This window comes from Coturnix japonica, chromosome 8 (assembly GCF_054131305.1).
Source record: "Coturnix japonica strain WE chromosome 8, WE-NBRP24, whole genome shotgun sequence".
Classification (NCBI taxonomy): domain Eukaryota; kingdom Metazoa; phylum Chordata; class Aves; order Galliformes; family Phasianidae; genus Coturnix; species Coturnix japonica.
Window position 1 is genome coordinate 15,188,983 of NC_140670.1, and position 24,894 is coordinate 15,213,876.

Sequence of the window (24,894 nt, forward strand, 5' to 3'; positions counted from 1 at the left end):
AAGTAGTTAAGATCCGAGAATAAGCTGTCTACATTCATGAGAACTGAGAAGAATTTCAAACGTAAAATTCTAACAAAGTATTATTCTCTCGCAATCTCTTATACAATGACAGTCCTTCACAGACTCTAGAATATGATACATTTAGCACAGCACAGCTCCTACTCCAAGAGCTGCAAAGCTATATTTGATATTGTAAATCGTAATACAAAGAAAGAAGACTCATCAATATAAGAAAATGTAGAATTCATTCAGTTCCTTACTCCCAGCTTAGCTCATCTCTTTCAGAAATAAGAATTAACAAAGATGCCCTTAGAGGGCATCTTTTGGATGGGAAACGCAAAATGTTACATACAGAAGCATCTTCCCAAACTCAGATGTGAACAGAATATTCTTACCCATCCCAGCTCCTCTGAAGGACTCCTTTATGCCACGTTAGCACCAACAGTAAGTAACCTTGTGGAATAACTCATCATTGAGCATTTAAATGAACTATACAGTCATACACAATCACATTCTGCAAATACCACTCTGTATCTTCATCTTTGCTTTTCTTTATGCTCCAAGAAATTAGAGACATATATGATTATACTGTTAGTTCTCTCTGGCACTGCATTTTTCTTCCTATTTATTTTAACCAATCAGGTACTGGTCCTAAAACAGGAACCTACCTGCAGTTCTGTGGCACTCTAGTGAAAATTAACCTATCAAAACTAACAGTTAATTACCCAGTTTCAGTACCTGTACTTGCTTGAACTTTCTTTCCATCTTTTTCTTTTTTTTTTTTTTTGTTTAACAGAAACAATGGAACATTCTGCTGTAGAATCTGACTCATCCATGCCAAACAACAGTCTTGCATCATTTTATTGTTGCACAGGCAGCCTAATTGATCTGCCACGACACCATGCTTTTCTCACCTGCAAACCAAAAGGTCTAAAACCCTTACCAACGCATTGTGTATCAGCAAAGTATTTTGCTGGAAATTTCTTCCTCATTCCACAGTCTTCTTGCACAGGAACAAGAATTAAAAAAATGTCAAGAGGAACCAAACTGTGCATACATACACGCAGGAGTACGAGTCATTAAATTACTATCAGTTCTAAGCTGGCTCAGTGTCTGGGCCTGAGCACTTATTGACAGCAGCTCGAAGTTAAGCAGGAAAATCATAAACCAAAGAAAAATCATCCTTAGCTTAGAAAATAGGCTTACAGACATTCCAGGATTTTATTTCACAGTGAGTACATTACTCCACACAGTGGCTGGTTGGACAACTCGCTGCAAAAATCCTAAGAGCACAAGATCCAAGAACCTCCTGAAAATACTAAGCCCACAGTCAAGATGGAATTTTTTTTTCCCACTCTGGAAATAAAATATGGAGCCTACATCCACCCAGCAGTGTTGACAGACATTGTGTGACATTAAACATTCATAAACCCCTTTTAGCATTTATTTTGCAAAACCCTCAACTTTAACTGCTTGTCCACAGTCCCTTTAGCAAAGCACGTTACACATAACGCGTAGTATTAGGAAACCTCCTCAGCAGCTTGTTCACTTTGCTTGAAGGTATGTTTCCCTTGAGTGACAGAGTTAACTCGTCCTTCTTTTCCTTGCGCTCCTTCTGAAACAGAAAAAGAAAACTAAGAATATTACCCATTTATTTGCTGGGTTTCCTCTGTAAAGACTAATAATAATTGTACTGGAATGCTTATTTGGTAAGAATGTTATGTATTTAGGCAACACTCATGATAGCAGTCAACTAAATAGTCACAAGGCTTCTAAGAACTGCACAGGTTTCTTTAAGCAGAGAAATAAATGAGACGGACATGTTGTGAAGATGATATATCCGTATGTTCACTTAGCAGTATTATAAGCTTATAAAAGCAATATAATGTAAATCTGTTTTGTTTTTATGTTCTATTTGCAATTTGTTTTCATTGTAATCTACCAAATAAAGTGTGCACAGTTTCTCATTTCTGCTGTCAATTTATTCACAGAACACTGTTACGTTGGCACACAAAAAACAACTGAGTGTTTCTCCTCCTTCCCTACTACCGGACTTTATGAACACAGAATAGATTTTTCCTTACTTCTGCCATTGCCACGCAGTCATAGAACGCCCGGATCTCATCAGCACACGCTTTATCGTTGAAGTCATTCTGTTTCCAGCAGGCCATCATCACGGACATCTCTGTCAGACAGGTCGCCTCTAGAAGGGAAACACACAACGATGAGGGCTCAGGGAGCTGAGATTTCATGCGCCAGCTCTCAGGGGCAGAGCCCACAGCCGGGGTTCTACCTCATGGAGCCACGAGACGGTAACTCACCTCCCGCCATCTCCCGGCGGTTCGCCACCTTGTCGGCCAGCACCAGCGGCCGGATGGGGCGGACAGTCGGGGGTCGCTTCCTCTGCCGCCACTGCCCGGACACCCAGCGGCCCACCCAAGCCGGGTACACGGGCGCCGCCATGCTTTTTGCGACAGGCCGTACGGCGAGACGGCCGGAGCGCCGCTCACGTCACCCGGCGAAGGGCGCAGGGTTGTGGCGCTGCTGGGGTCGGTGCTGCAGCCTCGGCCTCGACAGCCCTTATACTTCCCAGACTGTAAAAAATCAACGTTTCACACCAAACCCGAGCAGTGTCGGCCTGGAGACACCGGGCTTCTTGCTATCCTGCTTTCAACTGAACCACACCAACACCAGAAGGTCCTGAGCACCATTAGCAGACTTTGCTGCAGCTGGACATTTAATATATTCTGGCTTATGTATATTATTGGTGTTATTTTTAAGCCAGTCCCTGCCAGGTTCGGCTGCCCGTGTTTTTGCCTCTCTTTACGTCTCCAATGGCCATTTTTCTCTGCCGCATGTGATGGCTGTAATTACTGAAACAGCCCTAAAACTGAGCTGCAGTCGTTGTAAATCACCCTTCCTTCCTACAGATTACATTAGCTAATGGTGGCAGCACCTTCAGGTACATTCACCTTCAAAAGCTCATCTCTCTTAAACAATTCCAAGAAAAAAAGGAGGGGGGGGCTGTGAAAGAGAAAGGCAGCAACACAAGGAGAATTTTAATACCTTCCTGCCCCACTTATGGCTCTCTGCATTATAAACCATTTCTGCTTTTCTTGGCATCCAGCCTCGGATTGGAGCATCAGCCTATGAAATTCCCAAGCAGACTGAATAACGTACGTGATGGTGTCTGCACGCACCATGCAGATGTACCAGAAGCAAGGAATAAGCATTTGTTTTAATGGAGAATGTGGAAGTACAGAATGGGTTTGTTACTCAGCAGCCGAGTTTCCCCGTAGCCTGTTTTGTACAAATATTCTGATTTTCAGGGTAATTCAGAAGCCCATTTCCCTCAACAAACCCCACAGGTGCTTCACTACGAATTCTGAACACACACCAATAAAAAGCATGTGAAATTCTAACTGCATTGCTCACTTCTGTTTTGAATGCACACCATTAAAGGCTGAATCCTACCCTGCACTTCAGCAGAACTGGAAAAAAACCCTAAATCACAAATGGAACGACGGTCAGTTACACTGCTGTGATAAATGCTGTGCTGTAATTATGCACAATGCTAAAAGTGCTGCAATAAGAGTCATCCTTAAAATGAGATTGCTGTCTTATGTATCTTCTTAAGAGATAAGAAATTGCACTGTGGATCTTTCCTGAGACCATCTAAAACTTCCATGTACTTTCCAAAAACCAGTCACAAATAGGTGTATTGGAAGAAATGCAGAGGGTTGACAGTGTCTTTCTGAACTGCTTGCATCCAGCTTTCCTCAAGTAAATTCTAACATATTCACCCAAGTTTATCCTGAGTGCCCTAATTCTTCCCATACAACCTCATAATACCCTTGCCTATGGCTATTTATTCTCAGCTGTCTCACCCTGATCTCCTTAACCTCAATGTTAGCTGTCCTAGGGCATATCAGTTTAATTGGAGATGCCTTAAAAGTCATCCCCACTTTAACTAGCAATACGATTAACCAGTTTGCAAACATTAGAACCAGTTCAGACTTACACCCCTTTGCTGGGCATTGTGCTTGGATGGTATAAGCACTTAGTGCATTCATCAGCACAAAGACAGAGGCAATTTCTTTTCTCAGGTCACTGTCCTAGCACTACAATGCTAGCTTACCTTATCCTGAGCTATCTTAACCGTATCAGCCTCCCTGAACTATTCAGTTCACCTAAATAGATCTGAGCTGCCATCCCTAATCCCTGATTCTCAGACCTATTCAATTTCAGTCCATTCTTCTACAAGTTACCTGACATCTCCTTACTTGCTCAGAGATGTTTCTAAGCACCGTGGTCTGTTTTGATCCATTCCAAGATCCCCAAAACCATCTCTAGTTGAGCTGCTTTAGCATTGGATGAATCTTTTCTGCAGGAAGAGCACATAGAATCCAAATTGAGATGCCAGTCCTGTCTGGGCTCCAGAACAAACCCTGCAGTTCCACTCCTCCCCACTTTTCCTAATCCCTCTGCAAGGCCACGTATCACTCACTGCCAGCTTAGAGACACTGAATCATAAGAGAAGTGCACTCTGTTGAAACTCTGCATGGGCTTTGGCTCAGCTGGTCCTATCACTAAAAGGATTCTGTCTCTGATTAATTTCAACTTGCCAGTAGAGATCTGGGCAGAATGAATGAGGGAAGCTTCCTGTATGTTTCTGATTAATGCACCTTCTCAGGAGATGTCTGGAGATCTATCAACAGTCTTAATTAAATTCAACCAAACAGATGACAGCTAATTATTAAGGGAGTGGCTCTCTCGGGACGACAGGTGAAGCATGAGTATGCAAAGAAGTTACATGGGGCAGATGGCCGCTTGTCTAACATAGCAAAACCTGTTTAAACAGTGATGTCCCTGACAGTGTTCCAATTCAATTTAAACTGCTTCCAGCCCTGTAGGAGTTATTTGTTCCTTCACCATCTATTGTTTGCCAAAACAGTTAAATCTACCCTCTGTCAAGGTACGACAGACCTTTTGCTGTGATCCTCCAGATGCTGTGCTCTGCAGATAGAATGACTCTCTTTCCTTTGCAAAAATCAATATTTGGTATCAAATCAGTATTCTCCACCGAGGCTGTTTTCTTAGGAACTGCAGTCCTTGTGAAAGAACAGAAAACACAGATAATTCAATGAATAAAATATCCAGCCTCTTCCTGAAAAAATCAAGCAGTCCCCAATACCACAGTTTTGGCAGCAGAAAGACAACTTCAGCTTGTCCAATGCAATGAAATGGACTGCTGGATTTTTAACCTTCAGTCAGACATTTCTCTCTCTCACCTCTCAGGGGCCATAAAGTATCCCCATTTTTCATGTCAATTCAGAGACACAGCATTAATAGAATCTACTACGGTTTCATATATATGCAGTTATGAGGAGGAGGTATCTGTTTTTAGAGCATTAATGGTAATGAATAAAGTGCTCTTGACAGCTCTGAAATCCTCCCTCTAGTCACACAGTAAACAGGAAAATGCATGACAAGCAGGAAAGTGACTCACTGTGGCCTTGTAGAGGACTGCCAAAGGGTGCACAGGGTAATTTATTTATCACCTTAGTATCTGATATCCTTTGCTAAAATTCCCAAGTAGGCTCAGTTGTGGTTTTGTCATTATGGGCACCTGTGCACTAAGAACAGCGTTAACAAAAGATGGCTGTGTAGACTGTTTATGATAAATATCACGTAAGCCTTCCAGCAGTCACAATGTGAGTGATGACATTCAGCATCTATTTAGCTGGTTTGGATTTAAAGCAGTAAAGTAAGAAAGCCACTGCCAAGAAACCTGCAAACAGACACCTTTCTCCAATGTATAAATAACTGCTGCAGTGACCTTCCTCCTTGTCTGCACTCATGTATTTGCATTAGTAGAAAGACAACTAGGATCATAAATTGAATTCACTTTGGCTAACGTTGGTCCAAGTTAGTCCAAGACACTAAAGAGCAATCCTCTCAAAATGAGTTATTATATAAATTAATTGCAATTTTTTTATTCCCGGTAGAAGAACTGAGAAGACACCCATTTTCAGAAAGAATACTTTGACAAGACGGGAGGAAAATAAAAGGAGAATAAATTATATAAAAATGATATAAAAATAGATTATCAGTTATAAATATTTTGGCTATAAGGGTGTGTTTGTAGAGTGATGGATATTCTTGTTCCAGAACTGGTGTGAGCTACAAGCAGATTGGACAGTGACAAGATGCATATGCCCTTCAAAGCTTTAAGACTTCTCCTTCTGTGTCCTCCTAACAGTTGAAGATGAAAGCAAAATGTTGGTGAGGGTCAACATTTTGCCATCCATAGGACTGGATGTTCTGAAGGTCAGTCAGCAGCCTGGAACAGAACTGCAGCCACACGTCTTCAGCCAGCTGGGAAGTGCGTGATCTTCCTGCCCCTAAGGAGCTTGCCTGGTAGCTACAGAAGAACTTCATACCACACACAGGAACAACCATTTCAGCCCAATGTACAATGTACACAATAAGTGAAACAGTTTCAGAATGGTTAGATTTAGCAGAATGTGCTAACACGTGGACCCTACTTTTACTTTTAGTATTAAAAGCAAGATCAGAATTTCTTGTGCCTATCACAACAAAACTTGGATAAGAAAGGTTTCTGAGATACAGCTAATCAAGGAGACAGTGAGGACCAAATGCTCTTCTATTTAGATACATGAAATGAAGGGAATTTCAACTAACAGAAGAAATTAATTCACTCAATTTATTTAAATCTCATTAAGCAGTTCGGTAGAAGCTCATATTCAGAGCTAAAGCAGTCTTAATTTTCTTTATTTACTTCTCAAGCACACTGTGACCACTTTAGTCCTGAATATACAGACATCTTAATCTGATTTGAATAATCCACTTGAAAAAGTAATTCAGATGCATTCACCTAATCATCCCTGTTTCCTGAGTACCTGAAAAAGAGGAATGTATAGTGGTGAGTGCATTTTAGCTGAAGAGCCATTTGTTGCTTTATTACAGAAGGAGAGAAAAAGAAAAACAGCAAATTTCTCCTTATTCTGTACAAAAAGTCAGGTGAGATCAATGCATCACATACGTACTTTCCATACCCACATGAATGCAGGGATTAATTGTGGGTCTTCTTTCTTCACAATGCCCAGATTTAACACCGCAACATTACTGTATCACCTTAGAAACAAACACTGAGGTGAGTGTCATCACCTGCATTATATCCATAATATATCCAGAATATTATGACTTGGAATTTGAGAAAAATAAGGTTAACTGATCCATACTCAGCTTAACAATAGATGACAACGTAACAGAACGTGGATTCAGTCCTGTTCTCAGCTTGTGGTAACAGGCTTCTGGCTTGTCCCAGCAGCACCTGGACAGCTTTACAAAATGAAATCATCTCACAGCATCCTACTGCATTAAGGTACAGGCACAAAACCACCTCTGTGCTCCCCATTCTGATCACCCATATCAGCACAGAAAGACTGCAAGGTTTGTCTCCAAACTGGAGGGAGCACTGGAAAAGCACCACCATTAAAATGTATTTGTCCTTGCAGAAAGATGCAGATGCTCAAGAAGAATAAATCAAAGGCCTTTGGATCACATGAAAGAGAAATAAATTAGTCAAGATTGTTGCTGGGTTTTTAGATTTTACAGAGACTTAAAAGAAACAAAGCTGCTCATTCTACCCCGGTTCTGCACAATACCAAGTGATACTCTGTTGCCAAACATCTGCTTCAGAGTTGTGAATTAAACAATTTAGACTCTTGTCCCATTTGTATATGTCACCTGGAAAGTGAGTGTAAGAGGAAAATGAGGCAGAGAGTAAGTGACCTGCCTATAGCTGTTCAGTTACCCTGAGAAGGAGGAACGTTTGAGGCACATTTACATGGAGAGAAGAGACTTTATTGCAATTTCATAAGGCACAGCTGCTCTCCACAGATAATAGTCTTCTGGAATTCATTCACTGGAAAAGCTATTTGTTAATATCAGGTAAAAGTATAACTTAATGAGAAGAATAAGTGGTGAAGTATAAAAAAACCAAGCATTTTGGATATAAAAAAGTTCCCAAAATAACTTAGGGCATTTGAGCAGAGTCTGAAACATGTTCCTCTGAAATGAAGGAAGCCACAGGGAAGTGATACCAAATGCAGAATTCTCTTTTGCCCCACATGTTGACACCTGCATGTCAGGAGGGGCCTCACAGCACAGAGCTGAAATTCAGATATAAGCAGTTGTTAACATCTCCGCTGCTGAAATTGCAACAGAGAATCACCCACTTCACACACCAGAACAACAGTCTGCGAGAGCTTCTTCTATTTCAAGGCAAACATTTGGAGAGAAGTAAGAATTCTCAGTCACAACTTTCAAGGCAGTTTCCAAACCAAGCTCTTACAGGGATGGATCAGCGTTGCCTGGTCCTCTTGAGAAAAATCTCATGCATATAATCCCAAAATCTTCCCTGATGTGACTCATTGTGATGAATCATAGCAGTGAGGGCCTCACCCTGATCAAGGCTTTGCCAATAGTCCTGAAGCCACATCTCTTTCCAACTGAAACAAATGAAGAAAAAAAAGAGACATCATTAAAATAAAAAAAAAAACCAAAAAAACCAAAAAAGACACATATGTGTCTGCAGCTGTAATAGCATTAATATTTGCTTTTCCCCTTCAACTAAGAGGAAAACAGTTCCAGGGATGGTCATATGACAATGTATGTTGTTACTGTGCCATTGTACTCCAAGCCACTTGAAGTAACTTGCTATTAAAAATCCCTATGGAAATCAAACTTACTATTAGCTTCAGAACATTTTAGAAACATCAGCGTGTGACCAGCATTAGCCAGAGACTAAGTCAACAATTGTTAAGAATAAAACCTTCTATTAAAATAAAATCCTGCAGTCCTCATACGGCATTAAGAGTAGCCTTCCATGGCCAGAATGTGTGCTATAGATATCAAGGTATTCATCTTTTCAGACAACCCATTAAACAGCTGCAGAATTCCTGTTAGTACAAATACAGCTAATGCACAAGAGAGAGCAATCCTGACAACCCCCAACCGGCTCAACTCTTCCTCCAGATCATTTTCAATGCAATTCTTATTGCGCAGACAACACGCCAGTTCCCTTCCCATTCACATAAAGGCAGACTATATCTCTCATTTCTGTTGCATTGAGGTGTGGTAACAATTTGTTCAGCTAGTAACAACTATCCTTCCTTCCTGACAGACTGATTATCTCTACTACAGCTGCTACCCAGCCCCATTAAACCAGCACAAGTTCTGTACAGAACATGCTCCCTTGGATGCTTCTCCCTCACAGACAGAAGCACAGCGCTTTGACATTCACTCTGGACATTAAAGCATGACTGCATTGCCCAGAAGCAGACCTCAGCCACTATTCCAGGAAGAGCAGATGAAATGCAGAACACGTCGCAAGCACTTCCATCTTGAAGCAGCATAAAGCTTGTATTCCATGAGAATTTGTTTTTTGTAGTTAACAGAACCATCCTTGGTGGGACAATCCTGCCGAGACCTCAGCATTAACCTGTTAACACTGATTACAATATGAAGGATCACAGAGGCTTACTTTTACATACAAAAACATCTGTCTAGAGGTTCCTTTGTAAAATGAAGCACTTGGACACACTGTGAGACCATTCTGCTCCACCACTCAATTCATTAACCTTTGCTCAAGGAGCGCCAATGTGAGTTACACGTTTTTTGCAGCACTGAGTAAGGGCACCCATTAGTGAGTACCTCAGCCAGGCACCAGGCCAAGAGGCAGCGGGCAACAGAAGGTGACTGTTCTGTGGCTGAATTCTATCACAGCGCTAAGAGAAATCCCAGTATTCAAACGAATGCTTTGTCAAGCACATTAAATACAAATGCTTTTGTATTTTTCTTTTCATACCGCTCTTACTGTTTCTTACTGTAATTGACGAAACAAGATGCACTCTGATTCTGTAAGTCGGACAATAAGTGGAACACCAGGATGAACACAATTACAGAAATCTCCTGAAACTACCAACTACATAAACCTGGAACATTACGACCATGAGCTAAGGATCCACCTTTGATCCCAGCTGGTTACTCACTTCTATTGCAAGAAACACCTTGCTCTGTGCCTGTGGCAAATCTAATACATCTCTCAACTGTTCTTCTCCATCCTAAATAAACTGCGATATCTGCATTAAATGGAACTGGTAAAACTATGACAATTTCAAGATCTTCCTTTACCGAAGGCTCACTGGCTTTTCTTTTCTTGAAAAGATTAAAGGGAAATAAATAAATGAACAAATACACGCTGCCACAGATTAAAACTGTTCAGGTAACTGGAAAGCTGCTGTGACAGAGTCTTCTTGCATTTATCCCATTAAAACCCCACCTTTGGGGAATGACTTCATGGCAATAAAACATTTCTCTTCACAAAGGCGAGAGAATGGAGACACCACAATCCAGTGCAAGAATAATTGCAGATTCCAGTTCCTACCAAACATGTTTTCATCACGAGGAGCACCACAACGCCCCTGTTTTCTGCACAAAGCAGACAAGAGTTCTATACGTTACAGTGACTGACTTCACCTGCACACTCAGAGCTAAAGCAGAGGGTGAATAACACACCACATTTCAGCAAGACACAGAAACTTCCCTGGCATGCAGCTGTAGTTTGGGCTATGGACCATCTCTGCAAAACTCTGTGCTTGTGAGCCCTGCCCGGGAAGCTGGAGTATTATAAAGTGCATTAAGTGCCACAGGCGCCCCATGCTTTGCCTTCAAAGTTACTTCTCTACTGCCACCTACTGCTCAAGTACAAGAAAGTTTATGAAGAAGAAAAGAGAATACAGCAGAGCACGTGATAAGGGAAAAGCACATTTTGCTATCGGGTCTGATAAAGCAATCAACCTCAAGAAAGCAACGGATTACAGAGTCATTTACAGGTCTGTTTTACATACCAGCATAACTTTTCAGTTAGTCAACACAAGAATTAATTGTATCATGACAAATGCTTCTTAGCGACAAACATCAAAAGTTTTGTGGAGTAGCGATATCCTAAAGACACAGAACTCAGTTTTAGGCTATGGAGTACTTGAACATTTACATTTTCAACTCTGTTTCCTCTAACATTTTAACTCTCCTATGTATTTCAAGGCCTCAGTCTAGGAAATTAAGAAAGCTCTAAAGCAATATAAGCTATGACAGAGTACACTCACAACTCCTTTCTGGCCAGCGCATCAGATCTCAGTATTTTCATTAATCCTACAGCAGGACTAACACCAGCACATGGTGCAATTGTTGTCTGATGGCTCACAATTGGATGCATCTGAATTTGCCTAAAAAGAAATTGTTGTGGACCGTGCAGAGAACAACGTCAAACACAGAGGAATCCCAGTATGTTACGCCAGCAATATGAACTACAAAGAGCACACAAGTTCTATGAACTGCAACAACCCTCCCATCCAACAGCTGCTACTTCAAACACTGTCCTTGGCAAAACTCGAAGTCTGGGAACCCAAACACTGACTTGTTTTGTACCAAGTCTGTACAAACACTAAGGAATAAATATACCATGAAGAGAGAACCAGAACCTTTTTCTCCCTGCCAAATTGGCTGCCATGGTATTGGTGCCCTGTCTGACAGGCAACACTGCAACAGTGGCAGATACTATTATGGGTCTCTCAGGCCACTAACCAGCACCAAGGCTTTTCTTCAGCCTCAGCATTACACAACATTAGCAGAACTGCCATAGCACCAACAAGGCGCAACATAGAGTAGAACTGGAGACGTATTAATGGATGCTTTAAGTATCAAACATCATTACAAACTACAGCTACTATTATTCAAAGCTTCTCTGCTTCAAAAAGTCTTGTACTGGTAAATTACCTGTCCTCTGCAGGGAGGTCTTCGATACTTCCAAACCCAGGGGTAGGCATAGGGCATCCCATGTGCTGGAAATGAGCCACGTGAGGGGCGGGAGCTGGAGTTTTCCCATGAGACTTTTTGTGTTCCTGCTCCGCTCTGACCCGGGCGTTCTCCCTGTCGCAGATGAAACACTCGAAGCCATTCAGGTAATTGGGCAAAGTCATGTCATTCACACCCCACTCCCGCGTCTCCAAGCTCTTTAGCAAGAACTGGTTTTTTATTCCATCAGTGTTTTTATACTCCAGGTACTTCATATATTCCTCTCCATTCTTGTCAAGGAAATCAAGATACTTTGCCAGCTCTTGGGGGCTGTCAAAGTCATCGATAAGAATGATGGAGTGGTTGTTTGGCATCCAGTCCCGCACAGCTGGGGAGCCTCGGTACACCGGGACAGCACCCAAATGCATCGGACGCCACAGCTTCTCTGTCATGTAGTCATTGCAAATGGCATTCTCCAGGGCCAGGTGGAACTTGTACCTGGCGATAAAAGCCATGAATTCGGGATCTTCTGCAGTGGCTGTCGCAGTGTCTCTCAGCCGCTCGCTGGGAAGCTCACGGTTATGCAGGCATTTCCCATAGGAGTCAACCTATCAAATAACCAAGACAAGTCATCTTTACCAATGATCTTTTTGCCCGGAGCTCACAGTCCTCCTAAAACTCCTAACTTTAATCAGTTCCTGACTACCCCAGTTGAGCCTCACATCACTCCGACTTCATTCCATTCAGATGACTCCTTATTTCCTTATTTGCTTTGTGCTTTGACAATATAGAGGCAGGTTTCTAAAATGATTTTGTCTCTGCTTTGTTACTGAACAAATGATCAACTTGCGTAAGAAATTAATCACTAATAGAAACAGCAGAACCAACTCAGATGTTTCTAAGATTTCCCCTGCTGACTGTCCTTCAGGTTTTAAGAGAAGGAAGCACTAAATCTGTTTCAGCTCCAAAGAAGCAGCGCTGTTTCAGTGTGCGAAGCTGCCCTGTGCAGGCAGTGCCCAAGCAGAGCCAACCACCACAGGCACAGCAGGGCCTCACCACAAGGCAGACAAGGCACAACTCTCTAAACACAGCAAACTGGCCATCGCACACCCGTTCCTGTAAGTGGGAGCAATGCTCACCAATGGACTCCCGCTCACCTAAAGCTCCAGAGACTCCAGCAGCACTGAGTCCACAAGATCTACGCGGGCTTAGCACAACTTTGTGCCGGCCAACAGCAGCATGCCCGACATCTACGTGGACCGCACGGTGGGAGGCATGCAGCTGGTCTCCGTGTCCGTTACGACTCACGGCTGGGCTAAAAACGAGGACAAACACACCCCGTTAACGGAGCGGCCCGGCCGGGCGGGCCCGGCTCCTCCTGGATCTCACCCACCTGGATGTACTTCATGAGCTCCCGCACGTAGCGGTCCCGGTCCGAGGGCACGTCGCAGTGTGACTGCATGTAGAGCACCGGGCCGTAGCCCCGCCGCCGCCACGCGTCCTTGTCGGCCAGGGGCAGCGCCGGGCCCCGCAGGTACCCGGGGCCGGGCAGCCACTGCAGCGTCAGCGGGTAGTGCGACTCGCGGCGGAACGTGGCGGTGTAGTTGAAGAGGCGGATGCCGGGCGGGTGCGACAGGAGGTAGTTGTTCATGGGGGACTCCTCGTGGAACAGCGCCCACGTCTGGTGGGGCAGCCGGGGCAGCGGCGCCTCGTAGGCTCGGAAGTCGGTGCCGTAGAAGATGATGGCCTTGGTGCGGCGGTGCCGGGCCGCGCGGCGGCTGCGCGTGACGAGGCAGGAGCCCCGCGGGCAGTCGATGCGCTCCGTGTCGCCCGGGAAGTGCGGGAACAGGCTGCCGCTCCACCACAGCACGATGGGCAGCGCCTTGTTGCTCCGCGTGTCGTTGTTGCCCGGACCGCGGTACGACGCCGCGGCCACGAAGGCCGGGCCCGGCGGTTCTGCGGCCCGCTCCCAGCCCTCCGCCCCGCACGGCGCCGCCCCGTGCCCCGGGCCGGGCTCTCCGTCTCCGTCTCCTTCCCCCGCTGCCGCTGGGCTCCCCGCTCCCCACGCCAGCGCCAGCGTCACCCACAGACAAGCGGGACCCCGCCGCGCCGCGCGGCCCGGCCTTTCACCGCCCATGCCCCGCAGATGGGCCCGCACCCGCCGCCACAACGCCACGAAACGGCCGAGCCCGCCCCGCCCCAGGGCGGCGCTGAGTGAGGAGGCAGAGCCGGGAGCAGCGCGTGTCTGCGCTGTTACGGGACGGGAACGCGGATCTTCCAACAGCGGAGCTTCGTGCGGGCCGAGCTCGGCTCCGAACTGCCCCACACTGCAGGGCTCCTGCCCGGGCACAGCTGCTGCTTCTGAATACAACTCGCGTGTAGCTGCTCTCCTGCACCAGCATGAAATGACGCCTGGGGCTGTCGTTACAGAGCTGCTCTGAAATAAAAACCCTCACTGAGATGGAACAGCACCTTTTGGCTGCCGCTCACAGTGAAGAAACGGATCAAAGCTGCTCTTAGAGGTTGAGAAGCGCTCGGGCAGACCGCAGCCCTTCCTCCCTTCTCCTCCCTCCCGCAAAATACAGGGTTTGGAAAAATAAGCAGTGTTTTATTTACTAACAATGACATAAAATACATCTTAATATATTTTTATTTCTTTACAAATTAAAAGATGCATTGGAAAAAAAAAAAACAAACAAAAAAAAAAACAAGTGAAGAAAATGAAAGGTTCATTTATGATCTCATTTCCAACCCTCCCCCCCCCGCGCCCCTCAGTATTAACACTAGAAATTAGTATCTGTGGCAATTCGTGGTTGCTGAGCCTTATATTCCTGCGAAGTTTGTCCCCTTCTGGTTAAAAATCCTCGAGCTCTTTTGGTTGGAGGCAACGCATGGAGTAAAACATCAGCCACGGCCATACAAAAACAAGGAAGGTTGTGTCAGCTACTTTGTCAGAGTTCCTCCATACTCCCTTCTCTATGTAGTGATGGGAGGGAAGACGAATCAGCAGCATTGTAAGAAAAATGGACTTAGATACAGGCTACAGGATAAGGAACTAAAAGCACAGCCGGGTATTTTTCTGATCCTGATAAGGACTTTTCTGTGAAGCAACACGCCCACACAACAGCTCCTCAAACCACCCCCAGTTTTTCCTCCCCCTCGTAGTGCTCCAACTGCAGGGAAGTTTAAGAACACCTGTTAAGTGCTCCAAGTACTACACAATCCTCCTTCCCAAAGTGAAGAATCAAAGCCCTTAGAATTCTGAATGTGATTTGCACTGCTCCTTCCTCACAGGAGTCTTCTCAGCCACCCCAGCAGGATGGAGTGGCCGAGTGACCGACGCAGATGGACTCAAACGTCTGAGGTATTTCAGTGTAACAAACAGGCTGATAAAAAGGCTTTGTGCATGCTGAGCAGTAGGTAGAATGGAGAGAGGGTATAAACATTCAGTGATGAACCTTCCCTACGGCCAAAACTCTTCCCAGTAACTGCAATCAGGTACTTGCAATACCTAATACAGGGCAGTCTAAACCTCAGCTTTTGTCCCCAGTTCCTTGTAATCCAGGGTACAAAGCTCTGTCTCAGTTTGGGTCAGTACAACTCATACTCCTGCTTGTCTGCTATGAATCACAACAATACAGTTGAAAGTGGCTGCTTCCTTATCACCTGGCTCCCACACAGCCCCAGATCACCTCATAACAAGTATTTTCTGCTCAACTTTAAGAGGATTTTGCTGTCACTGCCATCTGGATAGACAAGGTGAACTCTGCAGCAGAGTGGCCGCAGAACATGGACTGAGTAGGATATTATCACAGGGCTGTGAAATGAGAAAGGAATCACCGCTCACACCAATAAGAAGCACTGACTCTACCCCTGTGCTGTTCAGAAGCTGCTGCTGGTTACTTACTGAACTATTGCTTCCTCCAGTACACATCTGCAGGGCAACTAACAGTACAGGGAAGATGGCAGAAATAAATTTGTCCTGCTGCCTACTGGCTTTCTATGCTTTTTTTTTTTTCTTTTTGGAAGATTTCTGGTTCAGACAAATACATTTGTGCTCTGCAATGTCATGTTTTCCTCTACAAAGACAAAGGAAACGTTTGGCTGCTCCAGCTCCCATCACCAGACCTGCCTCTTGCCCTCCCAACCTGCGCATCCTCTTTACACCAAGAGCATGCACACGCGCCCATACAAACACACAGCAACTACTAGAAATTTTGAAGTTATCGCTTTTTCACCCAATGTTGAATCATGTACAGTGAACTGAAAAAAAACCTACATTCATTACAACGGGATTAGCGAGCATGGGGTGGGGGATGAACTCCTGCCAAGCACAGGAAACAATTTAGATACAAGTAAAAGACCTGGTATCAAAGGCCCTTATTTTCTTTTTTTTTTCAGCCCTCACCAGGAAAAAGAATTCATCTCTCGCACGGGACCAGGAGAGGTTGAAAGGATTTCTGCTTATATCATGTGTATTAAAAATTATGGAATTGTACAGATTTCTATCTTGTCCTTCTTGAGGGCGCTGGACCTTCTGATCAGACCATTAGAGAAGACTGAAATGTCACTGCTGAGTTCCAGCACCACTCCCTCCTCTAGCTCAGTAGCTGCCGAATCTCTTTGTGCATGTGACACAGGAAGTCCACGTAGGAAGCCCCCCCAGTCAGGCTCTTATCCTCCACCAGAAAATGTTTGAAGAGCATTTCCAGCTTATCTTCTTGCTTCACAATTATTAACTACAAACAAAAACATGATAGTTAGTGCACTTCATGCTCTTGGGAAAAAACAGAAGATAGACAGCTCAAAATACAATCAAGACGTCTAGAAACATAGCAAACAGAGCTTCTCTGCTTCCACTTTCATTCTCGTGCTGGGTTAAGTCTCACTCATATTTAGAAAGAAAACTCCACATATGTGGTTTGTGGAGAAGTATAATTAGATTGAACAACATTAGCTTTAAAACTATGGTGAGCATGAATGCTAGAACTAATATCAGATTGCTTTCTTTTCAGATCCTTGAAAAAACGTGTATGTTTGAATCACAGATGTAGGACTGTGTTCAGCATTAGATGAACTGGATTAGCATCACCTGCTTTGCTAGGAATAGAAGAGAAGACAAATAGGAGCTATGAATAAGGATCAGCACTTTTACCTTCATGTATCGGGATCTCTGCAAGTGAAGCATGTCAATAATAGACCGTACTTTCCTTGAAAATGGGTTTTCCAAGACAGGCAGGGTACTCTGGAATGAAAGATATTCAACCCCCATTAGTCAGATGAAGAAATATTGCAACATTAAAAAAACAAAACAGCAACACAGCAGCACTGGCATATTATTTAACATTACAAACGTATTTACTGTCACAATTTCTTTGACTTTAGCTACTTAAGAAAATATCACATGGTATCAAAACTAAAGATCAATAATTGCTCCATTTACGTATCAGCTGTTCTTATCACCAATGGCAATGTAGCTTGCCAAATTAAGGTAGGCAAAAAGAAGTCTACATGCTCAGACTAAATGTCTCCACTAGTTTCCCACACCCATGCCTCTCATTGTTACTAACACAAAGGAGTTAAAACTATTTTCATTTTACTTTCTTAATGTTTCAACTACTGGGCAATGATCACAGACAGCATCTCCCACACTGTCATCCAGCTCACCAAGGTGTTGCTAATCTGACTGAAGGAAGACACTCCAAAGAGGTTCTGGATCAGGCCTTGCTGCACGTTCACTCCCACCCACAAAAAGATGTTCAGCCCATTCTCCAGCAGGTATATGTCACCCTTGGAGAGACGCTCCTCTGAGTTTCGGATTGCTGCCGGTAAGGAGTCACTGTCAACATCTACTTTGGTCTGTTTTAGAGTGAAGAAAAGAAATCACGGTTATTAAACAAAAACATTTTAAGAAGTCCTGAAAATTTCTGCCACAAGAGCTTAGTGGTTTTTTAATGTTTACAACAACAGGTGCAATAGCTGTGACTGAAGTCTCATCATTCTTGACTAGGTTTCTTACTGAACATGACACTGATAAGAGACTACTGGTTAACAAAAGAAAACAGAGGTTGCTCCTAAAGTAATCTGTAGTTTCAATAGTGCTTCCTGGAGCATGAATGTAATTGCTACTTAGTGTTATCTCAGCAACTACAATACTGGAAAGTGAGAATAGTAAGAGTTGTTTCCCTGCAACAATTAAAATTACAGCAAGAATACAAAAAGCCTTAAAATTAAAAAAAAAAAAACAAAAACAAAAACACAAATAGTTACCACAGATTTAAAAGATTCTTCCATGCCACTGGTTACATGCTCACAGCTCAGAACAAGTCCCTCAACAAATTCCCTAGATGCAGAAATGCACCTATCACTGAGTGAAATTAACTGAAGTATCTCAACGGATGCAGATCCCAAATAGCTCTCAACTGCCTTTCCATCGATAAAATACAAATGCCTGTCATTAGGATGAATCAAGACAACAGCAAATCTCAAGTGTTAAGAAAGACTCAAATTACTCACCAGGGGCAAAAGCCTGGGATAAAAGAAAACATTTGTTTCTGCCACGTCCATGGATGTGACTAACTGACGAATGTAGGCACGGTCATCTGTTGTGACCTCTGGACCAGGCTGAAGGACGTCACTCTTCAACACACAATTCAAGTACACAGGAAGCAGCTTCATGCATTCAGGAAGAATCAGCTACAAGTCACAAACATACACAAGATGTTCAGCTCTCTTGCTGAGTAAGCTTACGCCTGACAAAACAAGGCTAGAGAGAACCAACAGTGTGGTACAGATGTGAAAATAAAAACTGACAATCTATACATAATATAGACCTGCAGAAGTAACATAACTGGAGCAGGCAGTGCTTTCTGAGCTTCAGCAAGATGTCCAACAAGCCACTCTCAACTGTAGTTTCAATTGTAGTCTCTCTACTTTTATTTTTGAATAGGTAAAATACCAAAGAATCAGCTAAAATCACATTTTAGTATTTGAGTCCATGATTCAAATTAAGTTACCTGGCCAGCAGAAGATGGACTAGCACAGTTTTTTCGATAGCAAGCTAGAATCTGGGCACACTGATTTATCAGTGAATCTCGTACGGCCTTTACTGGACTACTCAGAACTCCACGATATGCTGCAGAAAAAGAAGAAATATATGAGACAGCTATGAAGTGACTGCTGACTAACAGTTAAAAGAAAAACCAACACCATTTCCACAGAGTAAATCTAAACAACTGTTGTTTATAGTTTGGGAATAGTCCATGTACAGATGATTGAAACACGTTTTTGGACAAGTGGTCCAAAAATAAAATTATGAATTCAGACAGTTTTTGATACAAAGCTCCAAAAATACAGATAGCAATTTGTAGGACCGATAGGCCTACATCTTCTATCTGAAGCTCTTGTCCTAAGCAACAATACTATCATCAGTTTTGTGATCTTTCTCCTAAGTGACTGCAGTATCAAGGTTGCCACCTGACACTTAATTCAAGACTGAACAAGAATGACAACCGGCATTTGAACAGCAGTTAAAGGCTATGATTCTTCTCAACATATCTTTCTTACCATATTTAGCCAAGTAATTTATAAGTGTGTCTGTCTCGCAATTTCGATAGAGGTCAGCAAGCTGTGTACAACAATTCAGTGAGAGGTTGTGAATTCGGAGTCGTCGCTGTCCTGCACAGCTTGTATATAGCAGAGCACACTGTATAAGACAAGAACACCAGGGTATAGCAAAATGAGGTAATGTTACAATAAGTTAGGCAGAGCTTGAACATATTTCATTAAAAAATAGGACTCGGATGCTTTAACAAGCAAGAAAATTATGTAGAGAATTTGCACAGTAAGCTAAAAGCACCTGCTAACAATCAGCATCGATGAAAGATAACAAGTGGCAAATGTTTTTAACCATAGAATCGTGCCTTGGAAAAGAGACTGTGGATTGACACTTTTGAGGTCATCCTAAGACCATGTATTCCAAAAGGTTAGGGGTACAGTAATGGGATAGAAACAATGAACAGTTCCTTGAGGGATCATCAGTTTCAAAGCAAAAAACTATCTTATTCAATTGGCACACTACCCACTTAGGCTTTGATTCTGGCCTTGGCTCACTTCTGATAACAACTGTGAATTAGTTCCCTTCCTCTTTCTAGCAAGCCTTCTGCCCTCCACCTCACCTGGAGGAGCGCACCACTGTCTTCACTCAGTTTGTCATCATGCTTGAATTCAACTGTGATTGTTTTGTCGCAGTCCAAACCTGCCATCTCTACATCAGTTGTATTGCTCATATAAAAAGCTCCAAAAAAGTCAGTTGCTCGAATGCCTACAAATGGAAGATACAAAAAAGTACATAAATAAATCAGTCACACTTTTCATCAGAATATCAAGACAGCCTCCGGAATCCTGAACATCCCAGCACCAGGAAAACAAATTATCTCGAGAGACTTCAGCAAGAATCTTTTTTCATTCTTCACAATGCTTAAAATGCCAAAGCTTTAAGAGAACTTTTTGCATAGCATAGCTTCAGGTAGTTTTAAATAAGGACAAAAACTGTTACTTCCCATATGGCATACTTCAAGTGGTCAATTTATTTACGCTTACTTACTCATGCTAACACCCACCTGTGCTTGTACGTACTCTCATCACAGCATCAAATCCCACTTCTTTCTGGACATCTCTCCTCAAATCATTCAGGAACCTATCTTGGTCTGCCTCAAGCTAAAACATGATCAATAAATCAAGTTTCACCATAAATCATAAATCAGAGCTGCTTCATAAATTACAAAGTAATTTTACACAGGTATCACTTGCAGTAGTACTTGAAAAATCAGTCAACACTTATAGCCCTACCGCTATAATATCATGCTAGAAGTTAACAGAATAGCTTGTTGCTCTTAGTATATTCTTTGCATAAAGGCAAAGCTAACAATCCTTTTGGTGAGAATCTTGCACTGCTTTGGAGATAGTGTTACTTAAATTTATTCTTTACTATGGTTTACATCACAAAGAACTGGAAACTGAGCAGTAACTTTTATTCAGACCAAGTATCCACCTGATTCAGTGGGGCTCTTACCTGGAAATATGCATACTTATAAATGGAGCCTCCTGTCTGATAAGTTACTACACCTAATGTTGCCACATCCAAATACTGGTTTGGAAACAGGAACAGATCCACACAACAGCCCTGGGCTACACAGTCCTTGGCCAAATTGTTGTAGAAGCTTGTCTGAGGTTGAAACAAAGTCTAAGAAAGGAAGTCAGAGACAAGATCAAAAGTTTGTGGTTATAAAAACAAACAACCAAACAAGAGTGGGATTATAATCACAGTCAAAAACATTACACTACATCTCACTTAAAGAAAATCAGGATTATATAAAAGTCTCCCTAACTCTGCCTTTGAAAAACAGTGAAATGTCACGAAAACTATTTTACACATTGCTTTAATCCTGAATTCTGTTTACTTTAGCACACTTATAGTATTTTATCCTGTATAAGAAACTAGGACATACCTTTTCTTCTCACACCAGAGCTGACTACACATCTCTGCTTGAGCAGAAGATAAAAGCATAATGTAGAAAGATAATAGCTTTGATGGTTACATTATATGCTTCCCACTTCTCAGTCTTTCAACAAAATGTCAGATTTATTTTCTACATTGTACTTTACATGGGATAACTGTACCATAAGCACCATGCAAGTCATTATTACCTTCTCCTTATCTGTGTTGATCAGTTTCTTATCATCCCTGTTCTTTAGCTTCCCTGGGGCCTCTGCAATGGGCAGAGAGGTGTGGAAAATGAAGAGCTTGCCAGCACACTCAGCTGCCTGCAAAAGAGAGGGGTGAAGATGCTCAGGTTAGAAGCACTTAATGAAAATCTTCAGGGAAAATGTGATTCAAGAACACACACACAAGCATCTTTATTGCTTCACTTCTTTATGTCAGGAAGTTTATGTGCATCAGACACACAGACTCTGTAATCATTGGTTGTATCAGTGATACCTAGTACAGGGAGCATAGATCAGTTACAGAAAATGAAACTTCTGTTCTTCTGGACCTGTGCTAGTTCCATGGCAGGAAGAAAAGGACTGCCTACAAGACAAAGAGGTCTTAATTTTCCAAAGCAGCTACAAAAGGTTTTGCACAAATGAGTTAGAACGGTTTATTCTGATTTACAGCTGCTGAGCTTGTAGGAATAGAAAAGTCAAAGAAATAGTAAGTAATTTTGTAACCTGACTTTTGAGAAATAGTTTTAAATAAATAGCTCATATGAACATTAGCCAAAGTTCAGTAGGTTATTTGCTCTGCCAATTACAGTATGTGAGAAATCAACTGGTAGTTAGGACTGTGTCTTCACTGTAGAACTGTCACCAAATCTGAGCATAGGGGACACTCTGAGAACATTCACAACAGACAAATAAAGCTGTAAGAACAGATCTGAGGGAAATTATACAGGAAACGAACTTCATCACTACAAACAAATCTGAGTTAATTCAAACGTGCAGTTACCTAGTACTGAAACAGAAGAGTTTTGGAAAAGTTTACTGGGTTAACACATTGGTATGGGTAACTTCAATAGATTGCTTTCTTTCCTTTAACTGAAGATTATAATTCAAGCACAGCATTGGAAAGATACTACATTACAGAACACCTAAATAAGACGCGATAGAGCTCAGAACCTGGTTTTAATTTTGGAAGGATGGCGTTTTTTTGGTAGATTCTGGAAACTGTTAAAAGCAAAATAATGCAGCCAGGTCACCAAGGTTATGCCACATTTCTTGTGCTTCGTGTAAAAAAGCTTTAAAAAGATAGGCAAAGAAGAGCCAACTACACAGAACTGGAGATATGTGCACCTTCTTTAACAACCAAGTACTCCCTACACATAGCAAGTCCATTTACAACAACAAGACTTAGAAAAACCTTCAGATTTTTCTTAGAAGTGTATTGAACGTGAACTCCAGAGCAGAGAAAACAATTTGTCACAACAACACATTGACTAACCTTTAGCGCTTCCAGCCCTGCTTGGATCACAGGTCCAAAAACAGTTTCTGTTTCTCTTGTATCTGCAAACATTTCTGGAATCTGGTCGAGCAAGCTAGCAAAAAAAACAAGAAAAAGGAAAAATGCAGGAAGATTATATTTACATGGTAAAGCCACACAGAGATGCTGTTGGTGAACTATTGAGACTAGATGGCTTAAACAAGTGTCCCTAACTATATATAAAGTGTGTGTATGCCTGTATATACAAAAAGACACACGTACATAAACACTTATTCTTTCCAGTATTTGGTACATCAGTACTTTTCTGTGGAAAATAACTCATGCCTTGTTATCCCTCACTAACTTTCTCAGCAGCTTCAACTGATGCCTGTATCAACAACTCCTCCGTATTCTTGCTTTCTGAATATATTCCAGTGTATACTGCTAAGTAAACTCTTAAGGAAGTCTAGCAACACTTTGCACCTCTTTGCCAACATCTGTGCACTACTGAAAGATTAACTGGTTTAACACACAGCTTTGTCTTTGTTCTAGTTAGTGCACTATACAATATACAGCTATAATTTTATTTTAAAAAAAAAAGCACGCACTGTCTAGTTCCCAAAACCTATTTAACAATGCACCATAGTTTAATTAATATTAGTTTGCCAAAATTTCACCAATTTCTTTTTCTTTCCTTCTAAATTTTATCTTCTCTATTCTGCTCATTTAATTTTGTCCATAGACCCAAAATTGGAAATACCTGTTGTCTTACTGTACAGTTACGCAGGCAGCTGCCTTAAAGACAATTGTTCAGTATTCCTACAAATTACACTCTGCATCATATTAGTTGTGTGTTTTCTTTAGTTTGCTTGTTTACCCATAAGGACCCACCTGCTCCAAATTCCATTATATACACCCACTGTAAAGCTGGACTACAAGCCAAATATGGCCTTACTTGAAGAATTGTCCTGTTTTCTCCTGCAAGTTTAATCTGAAACAGTATAGGAAGCTAATACATAGAGTCTGGGTGTATAACAGTAGAAAGAATCAGTGAACATTACACTTTTAAATGCAACACCTGAATCTACCAAATTAGACATTTAATACACACATCAAAACTCAGTTTCAGTTACCTGGTAATTACTGTCCTGGACTCATTCACGTTCACTAGAAAGCCATCAAGGAGTGGCACAAACATGTCTGCCACATCTGAGACAACCATCATTTGGGGCTGTGCCAATGAGCTCTTCACGTTATAGAAGTGCAACACTTTGTTGTAAGTGACAAAGCCTACTCGAATGGCTGACTCCTCCATGTTGCCTTCCCTGTAAGAGACATAATTCATATCTAAGTAGACAGTGAGTGAAATAATTATACAAAATACAGCACAGTAAGGGATCAGGAAAAAATGAAAGGAAGGAAATCTGTTTCAGCTAGAAAGTACTCAAAGATGTCCTGCTTGATCTCTTTGTGAACAACAGCTTCACAGGCCTTTTTTAAAAGAGAGAAAGTGAGCTTCCTCCTTTTGGACTGGATACAAATTCCAGTGTACCTTACCTGGGCAGATAATCTAGGATTGACTTTAATTCTTCACATATTAGTCTCACTAAGCCACTCTTCACAGCATTGTAAGACACATCAATCATGAAAATGAAAGCAGGTGGACTGGGAAACTTGTTATTCTGTGGAACAGGGGAAAAGAAGTCACATTAAGTTCATCTAACAGCTCTTTAACATGGACAAATGGATGCTGGCCCAAACTTTAATAACTTTGATGTACATTCCACTTGAGAAAAGCAATTGGTTTTTCAGATCACTTCCCCATCCCTGTCCAACTAACAAAGATGGGTAAGCACTCTAGGCTTGAAACAGACCAGCATTACATGTCCCTGAAAGATTTTGCTCAGTGAACTGCAGCCCAGCCTCAACTGAGAACAGATGGTGAAAGTAGAGAGTAACGTCTCCTGTAGTTTAAGACCCTGGAATTTGTCTAGGACTTGTTCTAGATGATTTGTTCAGTACAGAGCAAAACA

The 24,894-nt window shown here is 42.3% G+C and overlaps 3 protein-coding genes across 17 annotated transcripts in view; all 3 read right to left on the reverse strand.

The window, feature by feature from the left end:
• Positions 1 to 1,197: 1,197 nt before the first annotated feature.
• CHCHD1 (coiled-coil-helix-coiled-coil-helix domain containing 1) lies at positions 1,198 to 2,475 on the reverse strand. Of its 2 annotated transcripts, none has more exons than XM_085554467.1 (3): positions 2,322 to 2,475; positions 2,085 to 2,203; positions 1,198 to 1,612 (listed from the first exon to the last, which is right to left on the reverse strand). In XM_085554467.1, exons 1-3 carry the CDS (start codon positions 2,461 to 2,463, stop codon positions 1,502 to 1,504), a joined length of 372 nt encoding a protein of 123 aa, XP_085410593.1. In that variant the 5' UTR covers positions 2,464 to 2,475; the 3' UTR covers positions 1,198 to 1,501. The 2 variants fall into 2 exon arrangements, with proteins under 2 accessions (XP_085410593.1, XP_015722009.1); XM_015866523.2 differs by having other exon boundaries at positions 1,198 to 1,615.
• Positions 2,476 to 7,868: 5,393 nt separating this feature from the next.
• On the reverse strand, positions 7,869 to 14,263 carry POFUT4 (protein O-fucosyltransferase 4). Of its 5 annotated transcripts, XR_014948620.1 has the most exons (5): positions 13,277 to 14,119; positions 13,041 to 13,198; positions 11,866 to 12,491; positions 10,938 to 11,034; positions 7,869 to 8,537 (listed from the first exon to the last, which is right to left on the reverse strand). XR_014948620.1 is itself a non-coding variant. In XM_015866516.2 (3 exons), exons 1-3 carry the CDS (start codon positions 14,018 to 14,020, stop codon positions 8,390 to 8,392), a joined length of 1,518 nt encoding a protein of 505 aa, XP_015722002.2. In that variant the 5' UTR covers positions 14,021 to 14,263; the 3' UTR covers positions 7,869 to 8,389. The 5 variants fall into 5 exon arrangements, 2 of the variants coding, with proteins under 2 accessions (XP_015722002.2, XP_085410576.1); XR_014948619.1 differs by lacking the exon at positions 10,938 to 11,034; XR_001556063.2 differs by lacking the exon at positions 13,041 to 13,198 and having other exon boundaries at positions 13,277 to 14,107.
• A 252-nt stretch (positions 14,264 to 14,515) lies between these two features.
• Positions 14,516 to 24,894, reverse strand: part of SEC24C (SEC24 homolog C, COPII component) — a 95,285-nt gene continuing 84,906 nt past the window's right edge. For all 10 annotated transcript variants that reach the window (XM_085554395.1, XM_085554397.1, XM_085554393.1 and 7 more), the window contains 13 exons: positions 24,419 to 24,543; positions 23,995 to 24,186; positions 22,883 to 22,976; positions 21,592 to 21,708; positions 20,957 to 21,127; positions 20,505 to 20,601; positions 20,061 to 20,206; positions 19,450 to 19,588; positions 18,900 to 19,018; positions 18,400 to 18,579; positions 17,551 to 17,742; positions 17,039 to 17,128; positions 14,516 to 16,622 (listed from right to left, as the gene is read on the reverse strand). In XM_085554395.1, the coding sequence (XP_085410521.1) occupies positions 16,482 to 16,622; positions 17,039 to 17,128; positions 17,551 to 17,742; positions 18,400 to 18,579; positions 18,900 to 19,018; positions 19,450 to 19,588; positions 20,061 to 20,206; positions 20,505 to 20,601; positions 20,957 to 21,127; positions 21,592 to 21,708; positions 22,883 to 22,976; positions 23,995 to 24,186; positions 24,419 to 24,543 (1,803 nt within the window). In that variant the 3' untranslated portion in view covers positions 14,516 to 16,481. The remainder of the gene's footprint in view (positions 16,623 to 17,038; positions 17,129 to 17,550; positions 17,743 to 18,399; positions 18,580 to 18,899; positions 19,019 to 19,449; positions 19,589 to 20,060; positions 20,207 to 20,504; positions 20,602 to 20,956; positions 21,128 to 21,591; positions 21,709 to 22,882; positions 22,977 to 23,994; positions 24,187 to 24,418; positions 24,544 to 24,894) is intronic.